The sequence below is a fragment of the Rhipicephalus sanguineus genome, chromosome 6 (assembly GCF_013339695.2).
Source record: "Rhipicephalus sanguineus isolate Rsan-2018 chromosome 6, BIME_Rsan_1.4, whole genome shotgun sequence".
Taxonomy (NCBI): domain Eukaryota; kingdom Metazoa; phylum Arthropoda; class Arachnida; order Ixodida; family Ixodidae; genus Rhipicephalus; species Rhipicephalus sanguineus.
In genome coordinates, this window is record NC_051181.1 from 33,588,997 (window position 1) to 33,616,295 (window position 27,299).

A 27,299-nucleotide genomic window follows, 5' to 3' on the forward strand; every position below is an offset into this window, starting at 1 on the left:
CTTCGTACTGAACGTCTACAGCAGTCCCAGATGCCGCAAACACCGCTTCCACGTCCTCTTCAAACGAGCACTCGACATCGCCAAGGGGCAACAGCTCTTCATTGGGGGCGACTTCAACGCGGTGCTCACGGCGTGGGGTTACAAGCACGATCACCCGAAAGGCAGGCATTTATGGGCAACGGCGCAACACGCCGGCCTCGAGCTGGTCACTGACCCCGCAGTACCAACAAGGCAGGGCAATAGCGTCAGCACTGACACGACGCCGGACCTTACCTTTACATGCAACACACGCAAAGTCATTTGGACGAACACCATGCAAGACTTGGGTAGTGATCACTACATTATTTCCATAGAAGCAGAAGGCGGCCCACAGGAACACAATGCCGGTCGCCAAATAAAGATCACTAATTGGAACCAGCTACGGAAAAATCGTGACAAGCAACAATCCGAAGACATCAAAGACATAGAACACTGGACCGACCAACTTCGGCGGGACATCAAGCGCGTGACGCAAACGATACCGTCGACAGCTGGGCTCGAGAGTATAGACACCCGGTTATTGCACATGTGGGAAGCCAAAACCCAGCTGCAGCACCGTTGGAAACAACAGAGGCACAATCGGAGACTCAGAAAACGGATAGCGCAGCTCAACAAGGAAATAGAAAAGCACGCGCTTAACCTACAAAAACAACAATGGGAAGAGAAATGCGCGGAGATGGACGGTCAGCTCACTACGAGTCGCACGTGGCAAATGCTGCGGTACCTGATAGATCCTGCCAATACCAAGACCACACATAGGCAAGGCATATACAAAATTATACACGCTTACGGGGGAACGGAGCAAAATTTCCTACGAGAGGCGGAACTCCGTTACATATCCCAAACGCCACCGCAAGTACATCCGGACTACACGGGAGAAACCAACACCACCCTGGACGCGGAATTCTCCGTTGCCGAAATCGAGGCAGCCCTCATCAAACTCAACACCAAGTCGGCCCCCGGTCCAGATCGAATACCGAACAGGGCACTGCGCAATCACGATTACGGATCGATAGAAAAACTGACAAAATACATCAACGAGTGTTGGGCGCGTGGCAAGCTACCCCAGCAATGGAAAGAAGCACAGGTCATACTTATACCGAAGCCCGGCAAGAAATTGCATCTGGAGAACCTGCGCCCTATCTCCCTCACGTCCTGTGTAGGCAAATTGATGGAGCATGCGTTTCTCATTAGACTCACGGATTACCTCGAAGACAACGAACTATTACCACACACCATGATTGGGTTCCGAAGACATCTCTCCACGCAGGACGCCCTTCTACAACTGAAACATCAAATCATAGAAAATCCTGGGCGCTCGACGAGAGCTATCCTCGAGCTGGACCTGAAGAAGGCCTTCGATAACGTTCGACACGACGCCATATTGCGACAAGTAGACAAGCTGAATCTCGGACTGCGAACGTACAACTACGTCCGAGACTTCCTCACGGGAAGAACCGCACGCATGCGAGTGGGACAACTAGAGTCAGATCAAATCAACATCGGGAGCTCGGGCACCCCGCAGGGCTCGGTGATCTCGCCGATGCTCTTCAACCTAGTCCTGCTAGGGTTACCCGAACGATTACATCAAATCGAAGGACTGCACCACACGTTATACGCGGATGATATTACGATCTGGACAACGGGCAGCGACGGAGCGATTGAGCAACGCTTACAGGAGGCAATAGAATGCGTGGAAGACTACCTCATAGGCACGGGACTCACCTGGTCGGCTGAAAAATCCGAATTGCTGCTATATAGACCGGTCAGAAAGGGGCGCCCACCCAAGGGCTACGTCCCCTTGGAAAAAGAAGAGATCAAATTAACAGCATCAAATGGCTCACCCATCCCTACGGTAAATAAGATCCGGGTACTGGGGATGATGATAGAGCAGAACGGCGGCAATGGCGAAGCACTGCGCAGGATAACGGCAAAAGTCACCAGCACGATGCAACTCATCCGACGCATCGCGAATAAACACGCGGGCATGCGCGAAGGCAGCGTCATACGACTCATACAAGCCTTCGTCATTTCTCAAATAACGTACACGGCACCGTTTCACAAATGGAAGGTTGCGGAAAAGGACAAGCTTAACGCCCTCATACGCAAGACGTACAAATTTGCGTTGGGACTTGCGCCTGGAGTTAGCACCAGCAAACTCCTAGAACTAGGCTTGCATAACACGCTCGAGGAACTCGTGGAGGCGCAACAAATGTCCCAGCTCGAGCGCCTATCCAAGACCCGCCCGGGCCGACACGTGCTCGAAAAACTCGGCATAACATACCACACGCAGCATGGCATCAAGGTCGAAATTCCAAGAGCAGTACGCGAGCGAATATACGTTCCGCCATTGCCTCGCAACATGCACCCCCAGCACCACACGGGACGGCGTAAAGCCAGGGCACAATGCATGAACCAAAGCTACTCCAACGACAAGGAAGCGGTTTTCACAGATGCAGCCCGTTATCCAGACAGGAAGAGTTTCGTGGCGGCAGTTACCAGCCATCGAGGCAAATGCCTCACGAGCGTGACCGTGAACACTGCACACGCCGAAGCGGCAGAGGAAGCGGCTGTAGCACTCGCCCTCACACAGACCAAGGCCACGTACGTGATCAGTGACTCGCAAACAGCGATTCGCAATTTTGCGAACGGGCGCATCTCGCAAGAGGCGTGCCACATACTACAGCGACATCCCGTACATCCAGGAGAGGTCGACTTCGATAACCGAAGGCACTTGCTGTGGATACCGGCACACACCGGACTGAGCACCCCAAACGAAGCGGCTCACCGTGTTGCTCGAGGCCTCACTCACCGAGCATCACCGGAGGAACAAGAGCCCCCGCGGGGTACGGCAAACGTCTTGGCGTGGGAGGATCGTATGACCAGATTTCACGATATCACGACACACTACCAGATACAGAGACGCGTATATCCATCCCCTCACGATAGGCTAAACAGGACGCAAGCGGTACACTACAGACAATTACAAACAGATTCGTACAGAAACCCCAGACTCATGCACGCCATGTATCCAGATATTTACACTACAAACAGATGCAGCTCGTGTGGCGAGGTTGCCACGCTTAGCCACATGTTGTGGGAGTGTCAGGGCTTAATAGACAAATCGAACAGTGCCGATTCATCCGTCTCTTCCACCGCCAGCCTCCGCTCGCGCTGGAAGACCACACTGCTCAGCTCGAACCTGACAGCACAACTCTGGGCCGTCCAGCGTGCCGAGGAAGCCGCTTCGAGACAAGGTCTCGGAACCGCGTCCGCGGTGGGTGCCCAGGCCCACTAAAAAGACGCCGGACTCAAATCTCATTGATTTGACAATAAAGTTTCCGTTCTTCTTGCGTGACCGTGAGATGCAACTGAAACCTGGACAAATTCAACCACCAGGGTATGCATTGCTCTGCAATTGTGTTCCAGATTTGGCATCACCAAATAATGAATTATTTTTGTACAACACTTGAAAAGAAACACGCTTGTCTTTCCCTCGAAAGTACGCATTATATATTTATGGAAATAACAGTACTGTATTGAGTGTAGAATGCTTAACCTATCGTCTGCTGCGATGCCAGGTGCGTCTGTTCAAGTCGTCTGCCTCCAACGCATCTCTTTTTGTTGTGAAGTCGAGTCAGAGGAGCGCGACGGTGCGTCTACTTATGCCATCTTCGACAAATCACCCCGGTGCGCACCGGGGCACCAAGGCGCTACGATGATTGGAGGAAACGGTGCACCGGGGCGCCCCGGTGCGCACTGGTGCGATTTCATGAAGATGCCATTAGCTTCGCCGTCGTTTTGCAGCTGATTTGAACGAGTTTTGGCAAGACGCGATTATCAAGCAAACGTGAACTCGATGCAGTTTGCTGCACTGACATGGGAAGCTACATCTGTGCACAGCGGTGAGTGCACGACTCTTTGCTAAAACTGTCAAATACAACCTGCAAAGCTGCAGCGTCGCAGCAAACCAAGATATCTAGCGGTCTTCAGCCTCTTTGAACAACAAAGGCGCTGCTTGAGTGCTTTGAAACGCACCCCACTACCCATGCCTCGCGAAGAACGAAACTGAAACTGTAGAAAAAGACCCGTAGACAGTTAGCTAGCTAACGCCATCCAATCCGAAGCCTGTACTTTCCATCATTCCCATTGTGGTTGAACGATCGCAGCGCCAGTTTCCTCTCTATTCGCCGCGAGATCGACCTATAGGAGGCAGCACCGTCGCCGCGTTAGTGTGGAGAGGTGGTCGGCGGCGCGTATACAAATGCACACAGCGGCGCTTCGTTGTGAGCTGTTTGAGCCTATTCTCAGCAAATAAAATGCGTTGATTGCAGCTTACTGGTAATATATACGCTCTTCATTGTTGAATCGATGCACGAAGATCATCCAATGTTACTATTACTTGTGAGAGAAGCGCAATCTGTCGATGAAAGGTATGCTCGCCTTGGGTGACAGTCTGCGCTTACGCACTACACGATGTTTTTGTTGTTTTCTCTGTACGTGTTTACCTTGTGTTCTGTGTACTACGCACTGGTGTAGCACGCCTGAAGTACTTAAGTGCTTACTTCTTCTTCATTTATATACCAGCCCATATTCCTGTGCAATGAGTTCAATAGCACTGTTCGCGCGAATACGCATACGCATGTAAGAGTGTTTAGCACAGAGTTTTCATCGACTGATTACGTGCACGACAGTAATGCAACAAGGGTTCGGTTATTTTATGGAATAAGCGTTTTTTTTTTCTCGAACTAATCATGTCCGCTGCCTTCCATCAGTTTATAACAACTCCACACAAACGCTCAAGATATTGTAAAAAAAAAAAAAACGATGAGGTTTTGCGTGACATTATACGACAAAAATGTAAGGCACGCCGTCGAAATTAATTTTAAACATTTGGGTTCTTCAAAGCGTACCTAAATCTAAGCACACGGGTGTTTCTGCGTAAATTTCGCCCAAAGTTAAAGTTGCGCGCGGGAACTCCGTTTTATCACTGCCGTCTCATTCCATTGTCTTTTTTTTAGGGGACATTTTGGGTACCGAAGTGTCAGACTTCACTTGATAGAAATATTTCGCTGTAGTGGGACCACGACCGTACAATAAAAGGACATCTTAGGCACAACTATAGGTCATCATGAACTACAGTGCCGCAGTTGTACACTTAACAACAACGCGAAAGTGCATGAGCCTCGCTTTTGTTTACCATCGAGTCGCTAAAACAAGCGCACTTTACGACGTGCTTGAACCAGGAAGCGGCATCAGCACTGAAATGATTCTGGCGAACGAAGGGTATGACACCAATACACAGCCCTCTCTACAGTCGCACTCACTGATCTTATTACAATGCCCATGCAGCCGAGCAAGCCCATTTCCTTCTGTACACCATGTTAGGTATACGTATGAGCAGTTAAACTCGCGCTAACAACAAACCGCCCTTTGAGAACGTACAGGACGTACGCGCATATGCAAACACGACGTGGCTAGCAGACGACGCAGGGAGCAATCCACACTAGGCGCGCTTCAGCCAGTAGCCACCAGGCGGCTACTCCGCTCGATCTCGCGGCCAATAGTCGGTGACAAGCTAAGAATAAAAAGTAAATTCTACCGCTGTCCATTTGTGTTATGCGCGTCCAACTACGGCCGTTCTTTACCATGACGTAACGGTTAAGACGAGCCAATGCCTCCTTGAGACATTGGACCAGCGAATGAAAAATGCAACATGGCGCCGTTCGCGACGAGAGGCGAGGTACCGCTGCACCGATACCGAGATCCGTCAATTCGAATTTCCTGAGGTGTTTGTTTCTTCCAGAAGATGCTGTTTCCTACTGTTATTCGTACGTACCCAGCATCATCCTCGCCGGTCGTCATCCGATGCAGTAGAAGCTTGTGACTGCCGCGTTCGAAGATCACCGAAGCGGCAGCAGTTCGGAGTGTTTTACAACGCTTCAGCGCGTTCCGTCGTTTCGACAGCTTCAAGTTGCAACACGGCGTGTGTTCCCTCCATCGCTCGGATACACCAAGCATATCGCCAGAGGGTCACCACATCGACGATTGTCGTCGCGTTCGTGTGCAGTGAGGTGAAAGTGAAGTCGGAATGTGCGCGTCTGTGTACGATTTACCGCCCGCAAAAGCCATGGCGTTAGCGTTGCCACAAGTGCGTGTGCGTGTGTGTGTGTATTACTTGGAGCTCGCAACGTTGGAATCTTGGTTATCTATTGTGATATGCGCCGTGCTGTGCTCCTATATAAACGACGTATGTACGGACGAAGCGTGAGAGAAAGAAAGCCACCAACGTAGCCCGTTAGCGCAACACATTGCGAAAGTAAACAAGCCAGGTGTGGAGAATATGCAGTGGTGTGTAACTGTGGTCATCTGGTGCGTGTGTGATTTTGTGACGTGTGCCTATTGGCGCAGTTGCGTAGTCTTAACGGAATTCAGTTCCACCGGCTCAGAATGATGTGCTAGGTTGAAGTGCCCGTCGCGTAAGTTTCACGCTCGATGCACGAACGCCTTGCAATGTTAAACGCCGTGCGAGGTCATCGTTGTCTGCAAACGGTGAAATGATGCGCTCGCTGTGGCACATCGATTGCATGGATCGTGATCGTAACTGAAGTAACGCCGCTAAAACTATTATTGAGTGAAAAAAAAAAGCTTTTGTTTTTTACGGCGTTGCATCATACTTCGCGATATTATATTTGGAATTCTTGTTTTTGTCTAACGTGCGTCTTTTTTTGCATTTCGCGTGTATTGTGTGCATGTATCACGCAGTGATAATTTGTTTATATTAAACTCGTGAAGCTCATAGTGCATAGACCCTTTTGTTTAAGCGCTTATCACTTCTTCTGAAGCCTCACCCCCTCAATATGCTTCACGAACAAATGAAGAGGGGGGAGCCGGAGAGGTGGGGCTTGACAATGCACGAAACGGATGTACTTTCTGATTGTGTCCACCGATATTATCTATATAGACAGCTATATATTTTCCTTTTTTTTTCTTCGAAGATGCGCGTGTTTTCTCTATGTCCCAGTGTGTATGTGTGGTCTTTTGGCTACTGATTTTTTTCATTTCTACATTTTTTATTGTTTATTTTTTTCCTTGCTCTACCTGCACGGAGGACGATGCTATAAAAGCGCATCGAAGCCTCGTAAATTTTGCCTTGATCGCAAAACGTTGACAAATAAACTGTCTTTTGAGAAGCGTATATCCTTTTCCTATTTGTCGTATGGCAACCGAAGGCAGCCTCAGTAGATATATATATATATATATATATATATATATATATATATATATATAAATAAATTAAAAACTTGAACGTTCAAAGTCTTAAGGGGTAATGGCAGTGCCAGTGCAAGTTGTCGAGGCGAGAAACAATCCCACGTAAAGCTTTTAGTCAACTCCAATTTAGCCGCGTACATCTCCTTGGCGTGAAAGTAACGGTAACGCATGCAATGACCCCCACAGTTATACGCGATGTGTGCTACTCGCTTTTATTTCGTTGAAAGAAGACGTCAGATGAAGCCTTGGCGTTTAGCTCAAACACTATGACAAGCACGGCGACTAGAGACGCAAATGCGGTATTAAAGGGACACTAAAGGCAAATAACAATTTATGTCAGAGTGAAAGCCCAATGTATGACAACTTATAAAACGGCAATATTATCAACAGCAGTGCCCTACTTACCGAGAAATTAAGCTAAATGTATCACATGATGAGCGCCACGAGTGGGATATTTTCGAAGTGATCCCGATGACGTAGGGAAGTCGGCCTACAATAAATCATTAGTAATCAAACTAGCAGCAGTGAAAAAAGAACATTCCGAGCATCAAAAGACGTAATAAAATGCTGTTTGTTCGTTTCCGCTTGATTCATGGAAAACAAAACCTCCGTGGCGTTGCTATGGGGAACGGCGCGCGTGGTTCAAAGGTTCCGTTTTCGCCGACTGTGCCTCGCCCGTCTCAGTGGTAGTTTCGGGATCGCGTACTGTCGTGCGTGTTTTGCGCGCTCGTGAAAGTCGCTCTGACAGAAAGTTCGACAAAATGCCGCATGCGTGTGATATTGCCGGATGCCCGAATGGTGCACAACGCCAGTGCTGCAGCAAGGAAACTGGTGTGTCTTTTCACTGGGTGCCGCGGAATGAACCCTTACGCTCGAAGTGGCTTAGTGTCATGCCATTGCGCCAGTGTGCTAAACAGACAAAACCTCTGCGTGTGTGCTCGCTGCACTTTCGTACTGAGGATTACGAGACCAACCGCAACTTGGTGATGGCTTTGAATGTGCCCACCCGAGCAAGTCTTTGCCGCAGCGCCGTTGTTGCTCTGGGTCCCGCTACTTCCGCTCGGCTGCTACTAGTGTCGGCGGCCGCGCAGTAAAAGCGTGCAACGTTGGGCACGGCAGCAGTGACGTATTAGAGTCGTATTTTCAGGCGGGAGATTTGAAGCGCGCTAACGCGATGCGGACCACTAAAGACGTGATTTTATTTCAAAATAAGCACTTCCTTGGCAGAAAAGCAGAGCTACGAGGTTTCTGGACCGCTATTTCAACAATCAACGTCTACTTAATATTTGCCTTTAGTGTCCCTTTAACGGCAACACAAGAGTCGAAATTCACGAAGGCAATCTCAGACCACTTCGCCATACTTCCCTTTGAGTCACAGTTGCCATAGTTACAGCACACAGTGAAGAAAACTGGCGGCGAAAGTTTCGCAAAAAAAATTAGAAACGACCTTGTTAAATGCGATTAATGTCCGTGTTTCGTTCTTTGAAACCATAAAATAACGATTCCTTTATTTTATATTTTATGTTAAATATGGCATTTTTTGTTTTATTACCAAAATAGGTGCTGCTCAGAAACATCACCTTTGAGATGTACATTACTTCTTCGTATAGACTCCGAGATGACCGTGGCGGGGGTTGCGATTTAAATAACAGCTATATTGCTATGCTGACGCTGAACTCCGTGCCTTCACAGTTTATTTTATCTAGCTTTGCTTTCTTTATTTCAGTATCAGTGCAGTATTGCAAAATAAGGTTTATATGCGTGAAAATTATTGCCATTGTTTAGGAACTACTTCGTTTGTAGCGCAGAGGCATGCAAAATATGAGCAATGCGGCCTCGTGGGCGGAGCTTAAATTTATTCTTAGGCTGTCACCGACTATAGGGTATTGTATGAAACTCTATGGCGGAAAACATATCAAGCATAGAGTTTCTTACAATAACCTAAGGGGCGATCGGAGATCTGTTCGTTCCGCTTGTTCGTTCTCCTGGGGGAGAACAAGCGCGCTGATTGGCTGAAGCGGGAGATGCCACTCAAGGCCGGGGGGTGTCGCCAATTCTTTTTTTTTTTTGTTTGAGGTTTTCTTTTTTGGTGACGTCATGCCGCGTCATAATGAAAATTTCGTCTGCTACAACGGAACGCCGAGCGAGACCGTTCGCGCGGGGATCGCACGCGCGCTCCGGCAACGTTGGCGGCTTCGGCTGCCGCAACGGCGTAGTTTTCGAGAAAATGGCGCTCGCCGCGGGTGTTGTCGCAGCGTTGGCGATTCTTGACGAAGAGGAAGAGGTGTTGGAGGTGCGGAATGCTTTTGAAGAGTTGAGCGAGTGTGAATTCCGGCGTCGTTTTCGTTTCTCGAAACGAGCGGTACGTTGGTTGTGCGGCGAACTGGACCCCATCATAGGGTGCCGACGAGCCAGTGGAATTTCAACGAAGCGGAAGGTGTTGTGTGCGCTGAGATTTTTCGCGACCGGGTGCTTCCAGCGAGCTGTCGGCAGTGAGGAGTTCATCGGCCTGTCGCAGCCGTCCGTCAGCGACACGATCCACGAGGTGGCACACGCCATCGCTGTCGTTGGCGGACAAAAACGGTGGGTGGCGTTTCCCGAAACATCACAAGCGAAGGAGCGAACAAAGGCGTCGTTCGCGCGGTTCGGGCGGATTCCCGGTGTGCTGGGGTGCGTCGACGGCACGCTCATCACCATCCAGAAGCCCCACGGCCTGAGCCCCGGCGACACGGCGAATTACATGTCGCGGAAGGGCTTCTACGCCTTGAACACCATGATCGTGAGTATTCATTCATTGTAAGCGTAGCGAATCGTTTCATTTTTAGTTTTCCGCTTTACTGAGACTTGCGACAGTGTTCTGGGAGCGGGATTTTGAATCGACTATTCAGAACGGTAATGGGTTCGCCTCGGGGCACCTCGCTTAGTATAAGCGATGAAATCTTGCGACGGGCAGTTCGCTGTGCTTCAGTGGCCTCGACAGTGCATAAAATTATCGCTGATCGATCGCCAAATGTACCCTGAACTATGATTCTCGATGTGTATTTCTTGAGAGTAGCGCTCCATGCATAATGTGTGTCCTCATTGTTGATTGTCGTGATGGGCGTTGCTTTAATTAACAACGTATTGTTTCATCACCCTTTTTCACTCGCGAGTCTTTTTATGTTCTAAGTAGTTTGTGATACAGTTGCTCAAACATACAGGAGTAATTTGGGGTAAAGCCTGCTGTGGCCAGAAGCTGGGTTGGTCCAAACAATAAGCATGCAGACTATATACCATTTCTCACTGTCTTGATCAAGCCAAGTGAATGTGTTAGCGCTTATAGTCGACGATGTGTTCATAGCCATGTTTGAATGGCAGGTAACAATGCAGACATATGTAGTTACATTAACATAACAGCTTTTGCAAGGACTTTTGTGACTACAGTTTTGGCTCAATTAAATTCCGCAGACCTGTGATGCCGACCTCTGGATTCTGGATATCAATCCATGTTTCCCGGGGTCGTGCCATGACTCGTGGGTGTGGCGGAGGAGCTCTCTTCGGCGGCACGTGGGAGCTGAACTGCGGCTTGGCAAATGCTTGCTTGGTAAGTGCTGGCAATCTTTGCCACAATCAAGACGATATTTCCACGTTCGTTTATTGCCTTATATTGATGTATTCATGTTTCAGCCACACCAATTGTTAATGCTTGGTGCTGAGTGCCTCAATGTCTGGAAAGCTTCTTCGTGATCTTTTTTTTTTCGATCAATATGTTGTGATCACACGCAGAATGCAAACAGTCAAGTTTCGAGAGCTTATGCAAGCACCAGCGATAACGCTGGAAGGTTCTATAACTGCTTTATTAAAGACGCATTCTGCTAATGTTCAGATTACTTGACGGCTCACAGTTGCTCATGCTGCTTTCACATTGTATTTTCATTTTTGGGCACAAATTCATCGAAATAAAAAAGTTTAGTCTTGAACACACTGACTGCTGCCTTCGTCAGTATCACTGCCACGTGACACTATAACTACAGCTGTCATGCTGCCCTTGTGCAGGAGACTCTGGCTATCCTTTGGAACCGTGGCTCATGACGCCAGTGCTCGGACGTCCAGCTAGTGGCACCCCTGAGAGCGAGTACAACAAGGCCCACACCACCATGCGTAATGTTGTGGAGATGTGCATCGGGGTCATAAAGAGCAGGTTCCGCTGCTTGCAGCGTTACCGGACTCTGCTCTACAACCCCGACAAAGCAGCCACCATCATTGCTGCTTGCGCAGCTCTTCACAACATTGCGATGGTGGCACGTGAGCCTGTTCCTGAAGGGGACGATGACGACACAGACGACGATGACGACTCTGAGGTGCCACCAGCAGCTAATGAGCCATCGCCGCCACAAGAACAAGGTCCAGCACCACGGCTGTTGCATCTCAAGGGCCAGCAGCAGCGCAGCCGCGTGGTCAACCTGTTCCGTGGACCGCGGACCCCACATTCTGCGCACCTGCGTAGGGTACGCAGCCGCCTGCAACGACCTCGGCAGGGTTGCGTGGTGCGTGTTTCTCTTTTTTCCTTATGTTAGTCACTGGCACGTTGAAGGAAAGCTCGCTTTATTTTAATGCACTCTTTTAATGAAACAACATTGACAACTTGCTGCAACATTTTTAATGAAACAGGGTTGTCTTTACAATGAATGGCCCCTTTGCCAAGCAATGCCATCTGAATGAAATACTTTGAACAGCTTGTCACAATATGGTGCTTCACACTAAGCACAAGTGAGAGCTCAACTGTAAATGGCACATGATGCCATTCACAGCCAAAGTGGTAACCTGAAAAGGCAGCCTCAACTAGCGCAGCAACAGGGGCTAGTTTTACTGAAACAAGGACTGCTTTTACACATGAAGTAAGCATTCACAAGACATATCACAAGCAATGCACATATAAGGCAAAATAAAGCTACTTTGCATCAACACGTGTACTTTGCAACACAAAAGTCATTGCAATACATGAAAACAAAGTACAGTTGAACCCACATATATCGAATTGACTAAAAGACTATAACTGGTTCGATATATTGAGCTATTCGACACAAAACTGTTGGAGAATTTATTGCCTCCTAAGTGGTACGGTGGCTTCACGGAACTGCTTTGCAATAATATTAGAAAGACGCCGTCACGGCACTGCGTAGGGATCTTTTTTGTTTTGCATTTTGCATGGTTTAGAGTCAGCGATGCACTGTTATATGCAAGGGTGGGTTGTACACATGAGGACATGGTGTGGATGTAAATGAAAGCTGTGTGTACTCGTCAGGCGCTGAAAGCATCTAGTCTGCCTTGGCCTTATTGTCAGTCTTGTTCCTAAGAACCATACAGTGCATGCTTCTTGGGATGTTCATCGCAGCGGAGACGTAACGCTTTTTCCCCCATCTTCGGCAATATTAATATCACCAACTTTGCGGATATCAGCATCGCTTTTCCATTTTATGGCATGTATAAAGCTCGCAAAAAGGTGCAAAAAAATCGAGCTGCAATCCGGATGTATCGAAATGACTAGAAAACACTTACTGCAGACTGTAAATATAAAAATACACTACACTGTGAGCATATATTACAAAATTTCTTATTGCATTACATCGTATGTTGAGATTTAAAAAATCACATTGCAAAAACATGATTCTAAATGCAATCTCATTGCGCTATGCTCATTTACTACAAAACTGCTGAATGTATAACCTCACATGATGAGATTGAAGAGACAATGACGTGGCATGACACGATTCACCACTGCAACTGCACTGTGCTATGTACAATAAAACAGCACATCTGTGCTTCTCATATGCAGGAAAAGGAAATTTACTGAGAACATTTGCAGGGTGCTTCAAAAAGAAACCAACATACCACACCTTGTGGTATGAAATGAACAGAAATAATATATAAAAAAACACAGGGCACTGCAGTAACAAACCTACATACCACAGCTTGTGGTATGTAGGGAAAGAAAAAAAAAGAATACGCAAGACAAAATATCACAGCTCGTGGTATGAAATGAACAGAAATAATACATAAAAAACACGGCACTGCAGTAACAAACCTACATATCACAGCTTGTGATATGCAGGGAAAGAAAAAGAATACATAGGATAAAAAAAACACCACTGTAAAAGACAAATTATGCCGCAGGTGGCTGCCGTTGGAGCGCCGCAGTGAGGGCCCGGACGAGGGCACCGATGCCCTGCAGCTCGCCCACGACGTCATCAAGACTCCGAGCCTGACGCTCGCTGACGAGGCCAGGCGTCATCGAGCTGCTGCAGTGCCTCGCCCTGCCGCCTGGTGTTCTCAGCGAGCAGCTCCAGCGCCGCGGCCTGCCGATCGCCAACATCGCGCAGCTGTGCCAGGAGCTGGAAACCAAGAAATGTGTTGCCATTATCATCCATGCATTTCTCACTATGGACTCTTCGCTGGAAGCTTCTGTTCGTGAAGAGTCTCAGTGTGCACAACAATTTCCTCTTTGTTGAAAATCCACTGGCCCAACGGCATCCATGAATGGTGCCGGTTCCACGCACAACCAATGCACTTCGTTTGGACAGACCGAAACGGTGCCGGAATTCATTTTTGCTCAACTCATCAAACGCATCTCGCACCTCCAACCACCTCTGCACGAGAAGAAACCAAACAGCCCTTTTCAGGGCTACACAACCGTTGCTCGGCCTTACGAGATGACCGACATAATCACAACCTCCTTCCGAACCCTCACTTGCTGCAGTATGCAAAACATGCAGCAAGCAGATGCGACACAGGTGCAAAATGTGCATTAGTGTATGATAAGTTACATAAGTTCGTTTTTTGTACAGAACCTTAGGCAATAGCACATTTTCATATATAATGCTTTAGAAGCATATGACACTACAGGGAACCATCTCGAGACGTTACACATTCTTCATGTAAATTTACTGTTTCACCTTAACTACAAAGCAGGATACCTGCTTATTCAGTCTGACAGTTATGTAAACAATTAGCTCACCTTCAACCCTTCTTTAGTACTAACATACACCTGCACGCATGAGCATCACCTATGAGCCTGTAATATCATCTGCAGTTAATGAAGTTGGTATTCACGAACCGTGTTGGTCTGCTGCTGCTGCTCCATTAAATTCGGTAGCACGGCGCGGACGGCTGATGGCTGGCGCCTCCGCGGTTGGCGCTGGGGTACTGAAAACAAAAACATTACTTCACAGAAGACACCTATGGAACAAGTGTTTTAAAGCTCTGAAATGGATTATCTTATTAAACGACTTATACTGTTAATAGGAAAACATCAAACTTACACGCTGGGGCCGCATCCTCCTAGGCCACACCAGCGGCAGCCGGAGCAGAGCTCACGAAGGCCTGTTATAGTAAGAAGTTTCTTTAGTGACACATTGAGTGCAATAAGAAACATAAAGTGCAAGGTGTGAAAGTTCACCTGCAAGCCGCTGGTGCCCGGCGTGTCCCCGACCGAGACCCTTGGCGGTGCAGGCAACGGCTGAGGGCGGCGGAAGTCCCCAGAGAGCGCACGAGCCTGCAGGCTCTGCTCTGGGGGAACCAACTGTAAGCATACGTTAAACAAAGGCTACATTGCAACCTTGTCTCCAGTAACGCCAACAGTGCAGCAACCGAGAGGCACAAACATTCGTGAGTATTGTGCTAACATGTACTTATGCTGCAATTAGCATAACAATGATGCTTCTTTAACGGCTGTTTCAACAGTGGCATACTATGCCACTGAAACTTTGGGGAGAAGAGAAGGCAAACCCACTGGCCATGCCCCTCAGTCGACTGCAGGGTCTGAGAAATGATTTGGAACACGTACAGTCCTTTAATGAGCTTCAAAATACAGTTCGCGGCTGTTCTTTCGTGATCACCGTGAATGTGACTGCCTAGCACACTGTTCTCGACGGCGCAGCATGTTGGTATCTCAACCACAGCAGAGGCAGAATGATCCTCTCGAAATTTTTTTCAAAAAGTAAACGAAACTGCGCGTAATTTCTAGAAGCTAATGCGCACACTAGTTCGCAGCAAAGAAGTAACAGTGATATTCCAAAGCAGTGCTTATTACCGCTTCCGACCGCTCGAAGACGGGGCCCCTCGCACCGTCGATCCGTGAGGTCCCGGTCAGCTGGATGATGCGACCACGGTAGCCCGTCACCTGGCCGCCTCCGGTGCCCCTGTAAAGCACAAACAGGAAGTGTAAAATGACCCACTGAGATATAACAGTGCTTGCACTCACCTCTGCTGTTCGCGCAGGCGGATGAGTTCTTGTTCCGCGTTGAACTTCTCCTTCCGCCAGAAGGCCTGCCACTGACTGACAGACCTTACCGCCGGGCCGGCCTCGTTCAGCAGCGTTTTCAGCTGCTTCCAGAGGTCGTCCCGGACTTCGCGGGTGAAGGAGGAGTCCAATGGGTACGAGGGCGTCGCGACCTGGGGGTCCTCCTCCATAAAAGCCAGCAGGAGCTCGCGTTGGCGGTCGGACACCCGCGGACCGGACGGACCACACACGTTTCGCCTGCGCGACGACATTTTGAAAACTGCGCTACCCGCTACTTTTCTCTTTGTTTTTTGGTTCGCGACACCACCTAGCGACAGCATCCGGAAAACTAACATTAATAAATGTCAGTACTCAAATTTATTGCAATTTCAGAGAGTGTTTGAGCTTGAGAAGGAAAAACAATGCCTTTTAGTATAACAATCGCATTTATTAGAAGACGAGAAACACTTCGTTTTCAAGTATACGGTCCCCCAAACGATGCGCGTCTACTTCCGGAAAGCTCGCCGCTTGACGATTGGCTGTCTTCTTTCTCTCGGCGGTTTTCGGCGAGAGAGAGCTGACCCCGCCCGCTCCTGTGACGTCAGCTACCCGCAGAATGAACGCGGAACGAACAGATCTCCGATCGCCCCCCTAGAGAGGAAACTGCCGCTGCGATCGTTCAACCACCATGAGAATGATGGGAAGTACAGTCTTCGGATTGGATAGCATTAGCTAGCGAACTGTTTACGGATCGTTTTCTACAGTTTCAGTTTTGTTCTTTGCGAGGCGTGGGTAGTGGGGTGCGTTTCAAAGCACTCAAGCAGTGCCTTTGTTGTTCAAAGAGGCTGAACACCGCTAGGTTTCTTGGTTTGCTGCCACGTCGCAGCTTTACAGGTTGTATTTGGCAGTTTTAGCAAAGCGTCGTGCACTCACCGCTGCGCATAGATGTAGCGTCCCATGCCAGTGCAGGAAATTGCATAGAGTTCACGTTTTTTTATAAGCGCGTCTTGCCAAGACTCATTCAAATCGGGTGCAAAACGACGGCGAAGCTAAGTAGACGCACCATCAAGCTCCCCCGACTCGACTTCAAAACAAAGCGAGAGATGCGTTTGGGGCAGGCCACTTGGACAGACGCACCTGGCATTGCAGAAGATGATACGTTAAGTGTTTCTCACGCAGTACGGTACTGTTATTTCCATAAATAGAAAATGCGTACTTTAGAGGGAAAGACAAGCGAGCTTGTTTGAAGTGTTGTAAAGGAAATAATTCATTATTTGGTGATGCCAAATCTGGAACACACTTGCAGAGCAATGCATACCCTAATGGTTGAATTTGTCCAGGTTTCAGTTCTATCTATCTCATGGTCACGCAAACTTTTAAAGACGATAGTCTTTCTTGGGGAACTTAAACGTAGAAATTTTGGTCTGTCTTTCTGTTTTTCTGTTTGTCGGCACGTCACCCGATTCAGCTAACCGGCCAAAGTTGAACCACTTGCTTACCGCCCACCCATCTTGAACTGGTACGGCTGTTCATTCTTGTGAACGTTGTCGATCAAAAAGTAAATATTACGCATATCTGAGGCGTAACATCATTACGTAAGTATTAGGTGGTGTGTTCCTTTGATAGAAAATACATAGATACGCAATTTTAAAGACCTTGATGGTATGCGTTTAACGTTGAGACAGTAACGCGTTTATTAAAAGACTGCCACAGCTGAAGCGATCAGCGGTCCAAGCCGAGCAAGCGCGAGCGCCAACAACAACCGTCTTCGTCTTCTTCTTTCGCAGGCGTTCTTGTCTGCGCCCTACCATGTTACAAATCACTCCCCCGCGGAAAAGGAGCCATCCTGGCGACCTAAGGAGCAGGTGCAACTGTGGGTCATAATGCGGCTTCAGTCGATCGACGTGAACAGTCTCGCGGCCGCGACGACGGCGGTCCGTAGATGATTGAACAGGCTCAATCATATTGTTAACTGGGGATGCTTGACGTAGGACGCGGTAGGGGCCTTCGTACTTAGGCAGTAGCTTTGTGGAAAGGCCAGGAGCGGAGGAGGGAACGCGAAGCCACACCAACGTTCCAGGCGAATACGACTGAGGAGGCAGGTTTTCGTCGTGAAGGTCATTCTGGCCCTACTCGCCCTACAATGTTACAACCCTAGTGTCTTAAGGTGCGCTGAAAATGCGACTGCGCTGAAACTTGTCTTCCTCCGTGCCCTCTGCACAAGCTCATGTTGTGTTTCGGTTTCGGTTCAGTATTGCATTGTACGAATGACAGGGGGCGCCACTCTGGCATTCCTGTTTTACCCAGGCGACGTGTAAGTAAGAGAGTTTGCGGAGAGTACTCGTTTAGTGCGGACGTTTCTTCTCCTTCGGCGCATCGCGCCAAACAGCGTGTTCGGGCAGGCCGGCTTCCCCACCGGTCGCGTTGGTCACCGCCGGTCTTCGCCTGCCGCTGCGCCGGGACTACCAGCCCGCAACACAGCACTCATGTTTCCCGACGTATTGCCAGATGGCGTCCGTATCTCACGCAGCGCCTCTTCTATCGGCTTTAGACGACATTTGCAGCGAAGCACGCAGATACGCGGCCAATTTTTTGCAATAAATTTCACGTACAAAAGAATGAAGCAAGTTTTAATTGGAAATAGTTTCATATCGCTTTGTTTTACACTCGGCAAACAAGCGTCGCGAATCTCAAGAACCTAATCTATCCGAAGCAAATCCGAAGCCTGTACTTCCCATCATTCCCATGGTGAAGCGCCGCTCAAGGAGCCCGCGTAGACACTAGCGCCAGATTCCCCTCTAGGTATTATTGTAAGAAACTCTATGATATCAAGCAACAGCAAATGATGATGATGATGATGAAAGTGTAGCTTTTTCTTTGCATCGGGTGGTCGCAAAAAGTTTTGCATCCTAGCCTTCAATTAGAATAAAAAAAACATACAGAAAAAAGAAAGAAGAAAAATAGAAAACGCGAGAAGGAAAACACTCAGAGTACTGAGGTAGCGAAGCGCTCCTAGTCCGGATCACTGGTTCACATTAGATAATGTGCTGCCATCTGTGAGGCATTTTGAGAAACATGTCTCGACTCTAGCACAGGGAAGAGCTTTAGATCGAAAACTTGTACCATTACTATAGATAGATCGCGCGCACGCGTGTGTGTCTGTCAGGGTTGCCAATGGTGGCTACTTTTCGCCAAATTGGCGAATTTGAGAGACCCGTGGCGACCTAAAATTATGAATGGCGACTTCACGAATTTTTGGCGATTTTCGGCTTAGGTCTCCACTGAGTTATGCATCCTAAGATTAGTGTCTTCCCAATGAATGAGCGGCAACATTCTCTGTATTTTTCTTGGTTTTAAACCCACGGGTAGAATGTGCACATTACGCGTCATTCGGTTTGTCCGCCCTGTAACTCCTGTGCATCTCCTCAATTCGTCTAGATGCAGGAGGTACTGGAACGTCCCCCGGCGACATTTTAGCAAAATCTGTCAGCGGACTGCCTTGCAAACCGCGAGGCGGCAGTGTCTATAAGTTTATGGCTTTAGGTGTTTTAAGCTTCTCTAAAGTTTCGCTTCTGAAGGGGCTAGACGATGGGTTGGGCACGTGTTCCGACCATTTTTTCCGCCAAAGCTCCAAATGTTCTGAATCGCTTGGCGACTTATTCACTATTGCGGTACCCCCAATTCAGCTCGCAAAGACTGCTTTGGAATAGCGAAGAGAGGTGGATACACGGCTATTTGTGCAATAAAGAATATTTATTGAGGCATTTTCCACTGTTCTCGGTGAGCGTGTGCAATGAAAACAATTGCTATATAACATTTTACATTGTCTAGCTGATCATAATTAACGCGTTGGATTAACGCGTGTAGATATAGGCCACTATAAGAAAGGGTCGGTGGCGTCCGGTATCATATTAGTTCACAATGAAAAGGTGTAAGACTGCTGTAAGAATTTTGTCGTGTTACCTTCAATAAACTTTTTAACCCTTTTATTTATATAAAGGTACGTAAAGCTGTCTACAAAGAACGCCTTCACGGTTTTCGCCCAGGGTTTACCACACTTTTACCTTTGAAACGAGCGGACAGAGATGGAATGATATCATGAGCGTTTCATTCATTCACCCTCGCGCCACCACGCACATCTTGCGACTAGTCGGAAAAGCAGCACTATGCACTCCCATGGTGAAGCGGGCGATACGACTGGCATCGAGAAACGTCAATATAATTTCAGGGTCTTGGATGGTACTGTATTCTACGGGGCTATACGTGAGTGGAAATTTTTATTACTAGGTTTGCCACACATATCTAGAATGGCGACTTTTTTGGCGAAATTTGTAAAAAAATGGCGACTTTTGGCGACTTTTTCCTCGTCGTTTGGCGACATTCACTCGAAAATCAGTGGCAATCCTGGTGTCTGTGTGCGTGCGTGTGTGTGTGTGTTTGTGTAACAACACGCGTTAATAAGTATGCACTTAGTGGTTGAAGCGCGCACTACGGGCCGGATTTTGCTATCGCGTTGAACTCTTAAAGGCGAAGCTTAAGGAAAGAAGTGTAGATAGCTGGGCCACAGGGAATAATGACAAGAACAAGCGCTTGTTTGTGTTCCCCAGCGCTTCTTGTCACCCTTCTCTGTGTGCGTCGCCTTGCTTTTCGCGCTGCTTACTTTCATAGAAACTTAAGGGTCCCCCAATTTTTTTCAAAACAGTGCTCCCACGGTGTCATCACTCGATTCTTCGAGATCGGCTGACCGCACTACACGACTTACGCGAACAACATAACTTCTTCGCCGACTCCACCATACTGTCCTACCCTCCGTCGTCTCTCATTTGGATTCTCCTCAGTTTCGCGAACATTCCAAATGATTGTTCGGCGCGTAGCACGTAGCACAGTGACAGCTAGGGGAAAGGGATTCATCTCGCCGGTTCGTCTGCGGAAACGGCCGCTTCCACTTTGATTTGGTAGGAGCATGTGAGGGAAACAGTGATACAAGCGACAGCCTTGTTTCAATATGCACATGCGTGTGACTGCTATTACGCACTATTTCGAAAAATTACGTGTGGCTCTGCTATCGCCAACATCAAAGTGGAGCTATGGCAAGCCCAGTGAAGTAGTACCAAACCACACCATGTTTGGGTTAGGCATTTAACCTTTGTACGACATCATCGTGTTCCAAATCTGCATAATACTTGCTAAACGATCTGGTGAGACGTCCCCCTGCTACCGACCGCCAAAGAGGGGAGGCCCCTAGATCCCTCTACTCCTCGTTAAATCGCCACTATATTGTTACGTGAAGAGACGAAGACTAGGGACTGTAAATCAGTGTATTTTCAGGAGAGTACTCAAGCAAGGTAGCGGCACACAACAGTCTCCAAATCGTCGTCGTCGTCTTCTGCCTATTCGTCTTTTGATGGCTGTCCACAGCATTACCCCCGGCGGTAAAAGCACCGTCCCGGAGCTTTTAAAATTAGGGGTCAGACACACTGGAGTAGGCCTTGAGTCTACTGACGTGCACGATGTCACTTGATGCCGCGGCAGTGGGTGAAGGGGGATTGACCGGAGAAATCTCGTAAGTTAAGGGTGTTACTTGGTGGATGACGCGGTAGGGCCCTGTGTATCTAGACAGGAGCTTCTCCGAAAGTCCTACATCACGAGAAGGCGACCAGAGCAGCACGAGCGCGCCAGGCGAGAACTGTGCGTCGCGGTGGCGGGCATCGTAGTAAAGTCGCTGTGTGTATTGCGAAGCAGTCAGCCGAGTACGGGCAATTTGGCGCGCATGGTCGGGAAGTGCTATGGCATCACGTGTATACTCGGTAGTTAGGGTGGCAGCCAAAGGAAGCACAGTACCAAATGGAAGGGTGGGTTCACGACCGTACAGTAAATAAAACGGCGAAAATCCGGCAGTGGCGTGTCGAGAAGAATTGTATGCGAACGTGACGTAAGGGAGAGCAATGTCCCAGTCACGGTGGCCATTCGACACGTACATCGACAGCATATCCGTAAGGGTTCTGTTGAACCGCTCCGTGAGACCGTTCGTTTGCGGATGGGATGAGGCGGTCAGTTTGTGCTGCGTGGCGGATGAACGCAGAATGTCGGCGATAACTCTAGAGAGAAAGTTATGGCCACGGTCAGTGAGAAGCTGTCGTGGAGCACCATGGAGCAAAATGATGTCATATAAGAGAAAGTCCGCAACGTCGGTGGCGCAGCTCGTGGGGACAGGCCGTGTTATGGCATATCGGGTGGCGTAATCAGTCGCTACGGCTACCCATTTGTTCCCGGCGGATGACGTAGGAAAGGGGCCGAGAAGATCAAGTCCAACACGGAAGAACGGCTCTACTGGAACGTCGATTGGTTGGATATGACCAGCAGGGAACATCTGGGGCGTTTTACGACGTTGACAGGGATCACAGGCAGAAACCTCCACCTAAACTGTTACGTGAAGAGACGAAGACTAGGGACTGTAAATCAGTTATTTTCAGGAGAGTACTCGAGCAAGGCAGCGGCACACAACAGTCTCCAAATCGTCGTCGTCGTCTTCTGCCTATTCGTCTTTTGATGGCTGTCCGCAGCAATATAGCACCACTACACTCGCTCAGCCCCTCTTGGCTACTCATCCCAACAACTTTCTACTCGGAAGGATTCGTGCTGGCGCCGGGAAGGAAGAGATGCCAATAGTTTTCCTTACTTACTAACACATTATTTAATCGTAATCATTACTGGCTTACACACAGTGCTCTCCGCACACAACACACGCTACACAAAATCATAACAAAGGAATGCAACACTCGTGACATAGAGTGCAGATTACATGAGGAAGATATCAATGACAATACAACAACGTGATCAGCACGAGAGGGTGAAGATAATAATTAGTTAAACCGCGCAATGTCCCAATACGCTGCTTCCCACTTTGGAAAGTTCGTGAAAATAGAAAGGAAATTAGCTCATCTCACGACTGAGTCCATGTCGTCGCAGGCCTAGGGGCTTGTTGTTCGGGTCACGGCTCGTGAATTGTTCTCAGGGTCACTGTCCAATTCGTCTAAGGGCTCTCTTCGGTTGTCGCGGCGGATTTCTGCGTGCTCCAAGCATCTAACGATCGTTTTCGCTCACTTCTCGGGGCATCGAACGACCGGACTCTCCCAATGGATTCCTCACTAGGAACCAAAATAGTCATCAGTTATGCTGCAACTCTCCCAATCTCATCTTTCCTCCTAATGGTCTCCATCATCCCCTTCATCATCTCCCTCAGGTGTCCCCATCTCTGTCATCACATCATCGTGTCTCCTCTCTATCTCGTTCCATCCTCTGCCTCGGTCCTCATCTCATCGTCTTCCATCTCGATCTCATCCCATTCCAATCCTTTTTTCGATCGCTGTCCCGCTGTCGCTTTTCATAGGCCCCGACTCCGCCCCTCCGTGACTCCCAACCAATTGTCACTATTTACGAAACATATTTCCTTGTCGGTCAGCTTGTATCGGCCCAACGACCGCCCTCATAACCCACAGCCACGCAAAACCCTCTCCTGAGGCAAAGCAGAGCAAGAAAATGCACAAGCGCAAAACTTGGAGAGGGCAACTGACAAACTTTCTGTAGATGCGGGGACGTCGAGGAATTTCAGCGCTCAAACAAAGCGCACCGTCTCTTTTGTCCAACGCGCAGTGTTCTGAGCACTGTGCAGAAAAGCCTCTGGCCGTGCCCATCACTCCCGTTTCCCCGGTGCCTGACGACCAGATGTCAAGGTCGGGCTTCAACGCTTGTAACAGGCGTCTTCGGTACAGTTCCCCGCAGTTGCCGCTTCTTGTCCCCGAGTGGCGCAGGCGTCGTTCACGGAAGACACGATAATGAGCCCCGGGAGCAGCAGACCCGTTGACGGGATGGCTGGCCCGGCACAGGGGAAGTCGCATGAATGAAATCAACAATAGGCGCTCCGCTTTGCCCATGCCATAAAACTGAAGGGCGCGCACGGCGCCTCGCAGCCGCGGTGACCGCTAGCCAAGGACGCTGCCACCCGATCCTGGCGTTTGCGTGGTGGGCCCTGCGAGGACCATTGACAAAAGCTTTCAAGAACCCCGTTGCGGAATGCTGTCTTCGTCGCCTCCGGTGGGATGGGGAAAGGGTCTTCTTTTCTTCGAGGCGTCGATTAAGAGAATTGGTGTAAGCACATTACGAGGCCGGGGGTCCGGTCAACACAAGTAGGACGTCACACTGACATTACGAACGGTGATTGCAAATTCATCTTGGGACACCTTGTTAAACTGATGCGCTTGTTTGTGTTCCCATTCTGTGTCCCGCTACCTTGTCAAATAGCTCGTGATACCAGGCCCGTAGCCAGGGGAGGGGGGGGGCTAGGGGTCCGGGCCTCCCCAAAGTTTTGGTGAAGTAGATATTTTTCTCAAAATGTCAAGGTTTTCAGGGAGTGCGCCCCCCCCCCCCCTCCGAAAAAAATTCCTGCTACGGGCCTGCGTGATACCTATTAGTAATCGTATCAAGGGGGTGTTCTTTTAGCCTAGCAAACTCGGCAGCCAAAGTCTTGTGTACATTATCCTTTGTCCGGTAGAAAGTGTAATCTTCATCATTATTGGTCAAGTAAAGCCCTTCGACGTTCGGTATTCACACAAGCGCAGCACTCCGACTACACCATCGTTCGGCTCCCAACGTTCAAAACATTAGCAAGCTGCATCGGGTCATCCAGGTCTTCCATTTCAGGGGCAGGTTCAATTTCATCCTTTTTTATTGGTTTATTGGTCGAGACAACCATTACCACTGTGTACACAACGTTAGCATTTGGTGCACGGTAGCTTCTTAATTTTTTGCAATCCGCAGATGAGTTCTGGGGCTTGCCCAATTTTTTTGGCACATACCCGCCAGGCGAAGCTGCGAACAGCGGAACGGCAAATTTAGCCAGGTGTTAACAGCTCCGCCGTAAAATTTTCGCGGCTACGTGTTCGTTGCAGACTCGTACAAAACTGCAAAACCAGAGCGAATACCTTGATCAGACCGGCAAACGTAGCGTCGTTTTGAGCTAGTGTACTTACGCCCCCATAATGTCACTTTGGTGACGCACTCTTACACGGGAAAGGGAAGTGTACTTTGGAAATGAGCAGATATTCGTTATTAGAAGCAATGCTTATTGAATAATATTGTGTTATATAGCTATGAGCAGCCTTTAAAATAAACTTTAGGCACAAACGCGGCGGCTGCGGCCATTGCACGGCGTGTGCTAAGTATGCCTCTGGCAGCCGTGACTGTAAACTGCCTAAGAACGAGAATATCAAAGTAGTTATTAGTGCTATTGTGTGTTTTAATGCATAAAAATATTCGTAATATTGAGAACTATAGTTTTAAAAATTCTATGAACTCAGCCTCGCATATTGAATTATGACAGAGACTGCTGCACCGCGCGGTGCACGAGCCGCTCCCACGACTCTTGCACCGCACGGAAGTGACGTCATGCGTTTTTCGGTTAGGCGCGCCGTTTGAATATGCCATGAATTCGCCGAGTTGGCAAGCGACTATGCTTCCCCATCGGCCTCCCGTCCGCCGGACTTGCTGCTACTGCGCTGCTGGTGGTCCTGTCTACAGGCCCTTTGATATTCAGTGTTTGATGACCGTCGCAGATTGGCTCTGTTTATTATGATACGCTGTTTTATGAATCAATGCACTTTCTCGGCGAGACGCAGGAGGACACGCGAAATTCAGATGCAGTTGGCTGCATCGCTTTCTCTGGCATCCGCGTCAAGAATGTTGATTTGCACGGTTTATCAAGGCTCTGATGACAGGAAGACGCACTGCTACAGCAGTGGTCTCAGAACGGAGTCACTGGGCGCCTAGATTTCGCGAACGGCTGGTGGTGGTGTACTATTGTGGTGAAAAGAAACGCGAACAGCGTGGCTTTCGGCACAGTCGAACTTCAACATGCTTTGACTATCGGTGGGCGAATCTGTGCTTTAGGCCGGCGTGACCGTAGCGCTAGAATTTTGCTCCGGCTGGCGCTATCGCATTGCGTGTGTTCCGAGTGCAGTGCATGACTGGCAGATGATAACCATAACAAATAATGATGGGCAAGTTTCCTGCCATCTTTTTGTGGCAGCTAGCAGTCACTGTTTCTCTTCGCCTCGTGTAGCCACGTCGAATATGCAACACGAACCCTTGTTATGTCGCTCAGTGTACCGTCACCGCCGCACAAAGTAATCGGCAGACTAAGTGGCTTCAAAATACTGAAGTGTCGCCGTGATGCTCGAGGCTACACTATACTCTAGGCGTTCAGCACTTGATAAACGATGCCCAATGGCAACAGCCGACTGCAGTGATTCCACTCCTAGCGCCAACTGCGCCAAAGTGCGCCAAATTGTATTTACTGCGCCATTCTGATAATATCGACGAAATTTGCGCCAAACTGCGCCAAAGTCTCGGGTTTGGGGGCGTCTATCACCGGCAATCGCACCGCCGGCGCGACAGAACATGTGCAGCTCGATCTTGGGGCTGCCAATAAAGTCGCAATCATGGACCAAGAATTATTCCGCTGAATAAATAGCGCTAGCGCGTGCGTTCCGAGTAAGCCACGATGCCATGCACGGTGCCGACGCAGCTTCTGTTCTGCAAGTCGGCTCGACAGCAAAACGCGCTCTCCGCAGAGGCTCGTGACGTCTAGGCCTATCGGTAGCGAGAAAGTGCGACGGCGATTCATCGGCGGACGTCGTCGGTTCCAGAAACGCCGCTGATAGCTCGTTTCAAGCGTCGCACGGCACGTAAGGAAAGCAATGTTCAGTAATAACTACATGAGTGCCGCTAAAAATGTCTGTCACTTCTGTTTCCGGACATCGCGGAATGAAATCTGGGATCGCTCGCAGTAGATATATGGGACAATATGGAATTTTCCTTGCTTCGCGTTTATGGAAGAGCACGCGAACGGTGGAAACGCGTTGACACTTTTCCTTAGATATACTCTATCCATGGATCTTCATCCAGAACAGCTTTTTCGTAATTCCTTCCGCCAGCACGTCCGAGTTTGTAATCACTCTGCGGTAAATACCCCCTAAAAGGCCCTGCCCTTTCGAGCTCATGTGCTAGGGTTCCAATTCGAATTTTTTGCTTGCTTTTTTAAAAATATCATCTCTTTAGAAAAATCATATCTCCTGGTCGGAGCAGCCGCAAATGCGCAGCTGTCAGTAGCGGGCCCGTCGCTGACGGCCCACAGTGAAGCGGCTACGCCATATTACACATCCGCCACTCGCTTTCGGGGGTCAATAGCTAACGGTTGAAAAAACTCAGTTTCGCTTAAGAGCGAAGCAATGAATGCGATACCAAAAAATTCTACTGTGAAACGAAGTAAGACTAGCAGCTAACTCTTTTGGATCCGATCTCGCGTAACTCAACAAAACGCTGGTTTAAGGGACTATGGCCCCTCCAGGAACCGAAGCGTTTTCTTGCTCCGAGTTCTCTAAACGCGAAGCAAGCGTTGAGAGCACAGCGAGTTTACGAGCTGTCTCCTGATGCCTCGAGATAGCGCGCGCGCAAGCGACTGCGCCCTTCGAAAGATGCGCCCCCCCCCCCTCCGCTCCCCTGGCGTCCCCTCATGCTCCTTACGAAAGACGGGCGGGGCGTTTCCTCTCTGTTTGATGAGCAATCGACGGCAGGCCCGCACGCGGGAAGATGTTATCTCATGCGCTGTCCGTGCGGCGGAGACAGACGGCCGGCTAGTTTAATCTCCGCTTCAGCCGCGTTCGTCGCCAGCGCT

At 49.0% G+C, this 27,299-nt stretch overlaps 2 protein-coding genes across 2 annotated transcripts in view; both read right to left on the minus strand.

Annotated features, from left to right (window-relative positions):
- The window catches only part of LOC119395686 (uncharacterized), a 299,084-nt gene that overhangs the window by 152,387 nt on the left and 119,398 nt on the right, over positions 1 to 27,299 (minus strand). The window lies entirely within an intron of this gene.
- LOC119397180 (uncharacterized) lies at positions 13,539 to 16,215 on the minus strand. Its single transcript, XM_037664618.1, has 6 exons — positions 15,551 to 16,215; positions 15,380 to 15,488; positions 14,747 to 14,869; positions 14,610 to 14,628; positions 14,405 to 14,493; positions 13,539 to 13,682 (listed from the first exon to the last, which is right to left on the minus strand). Exons 1-6 carry the CDS (start codon positions 15,922 to 15,924, stop codon positions 13,539 to 13,541), a joined length of 858 nt encoding a protein of 285 aa, XP_037520546.1. The 5' UTR covers positions 15,925 to 16,215.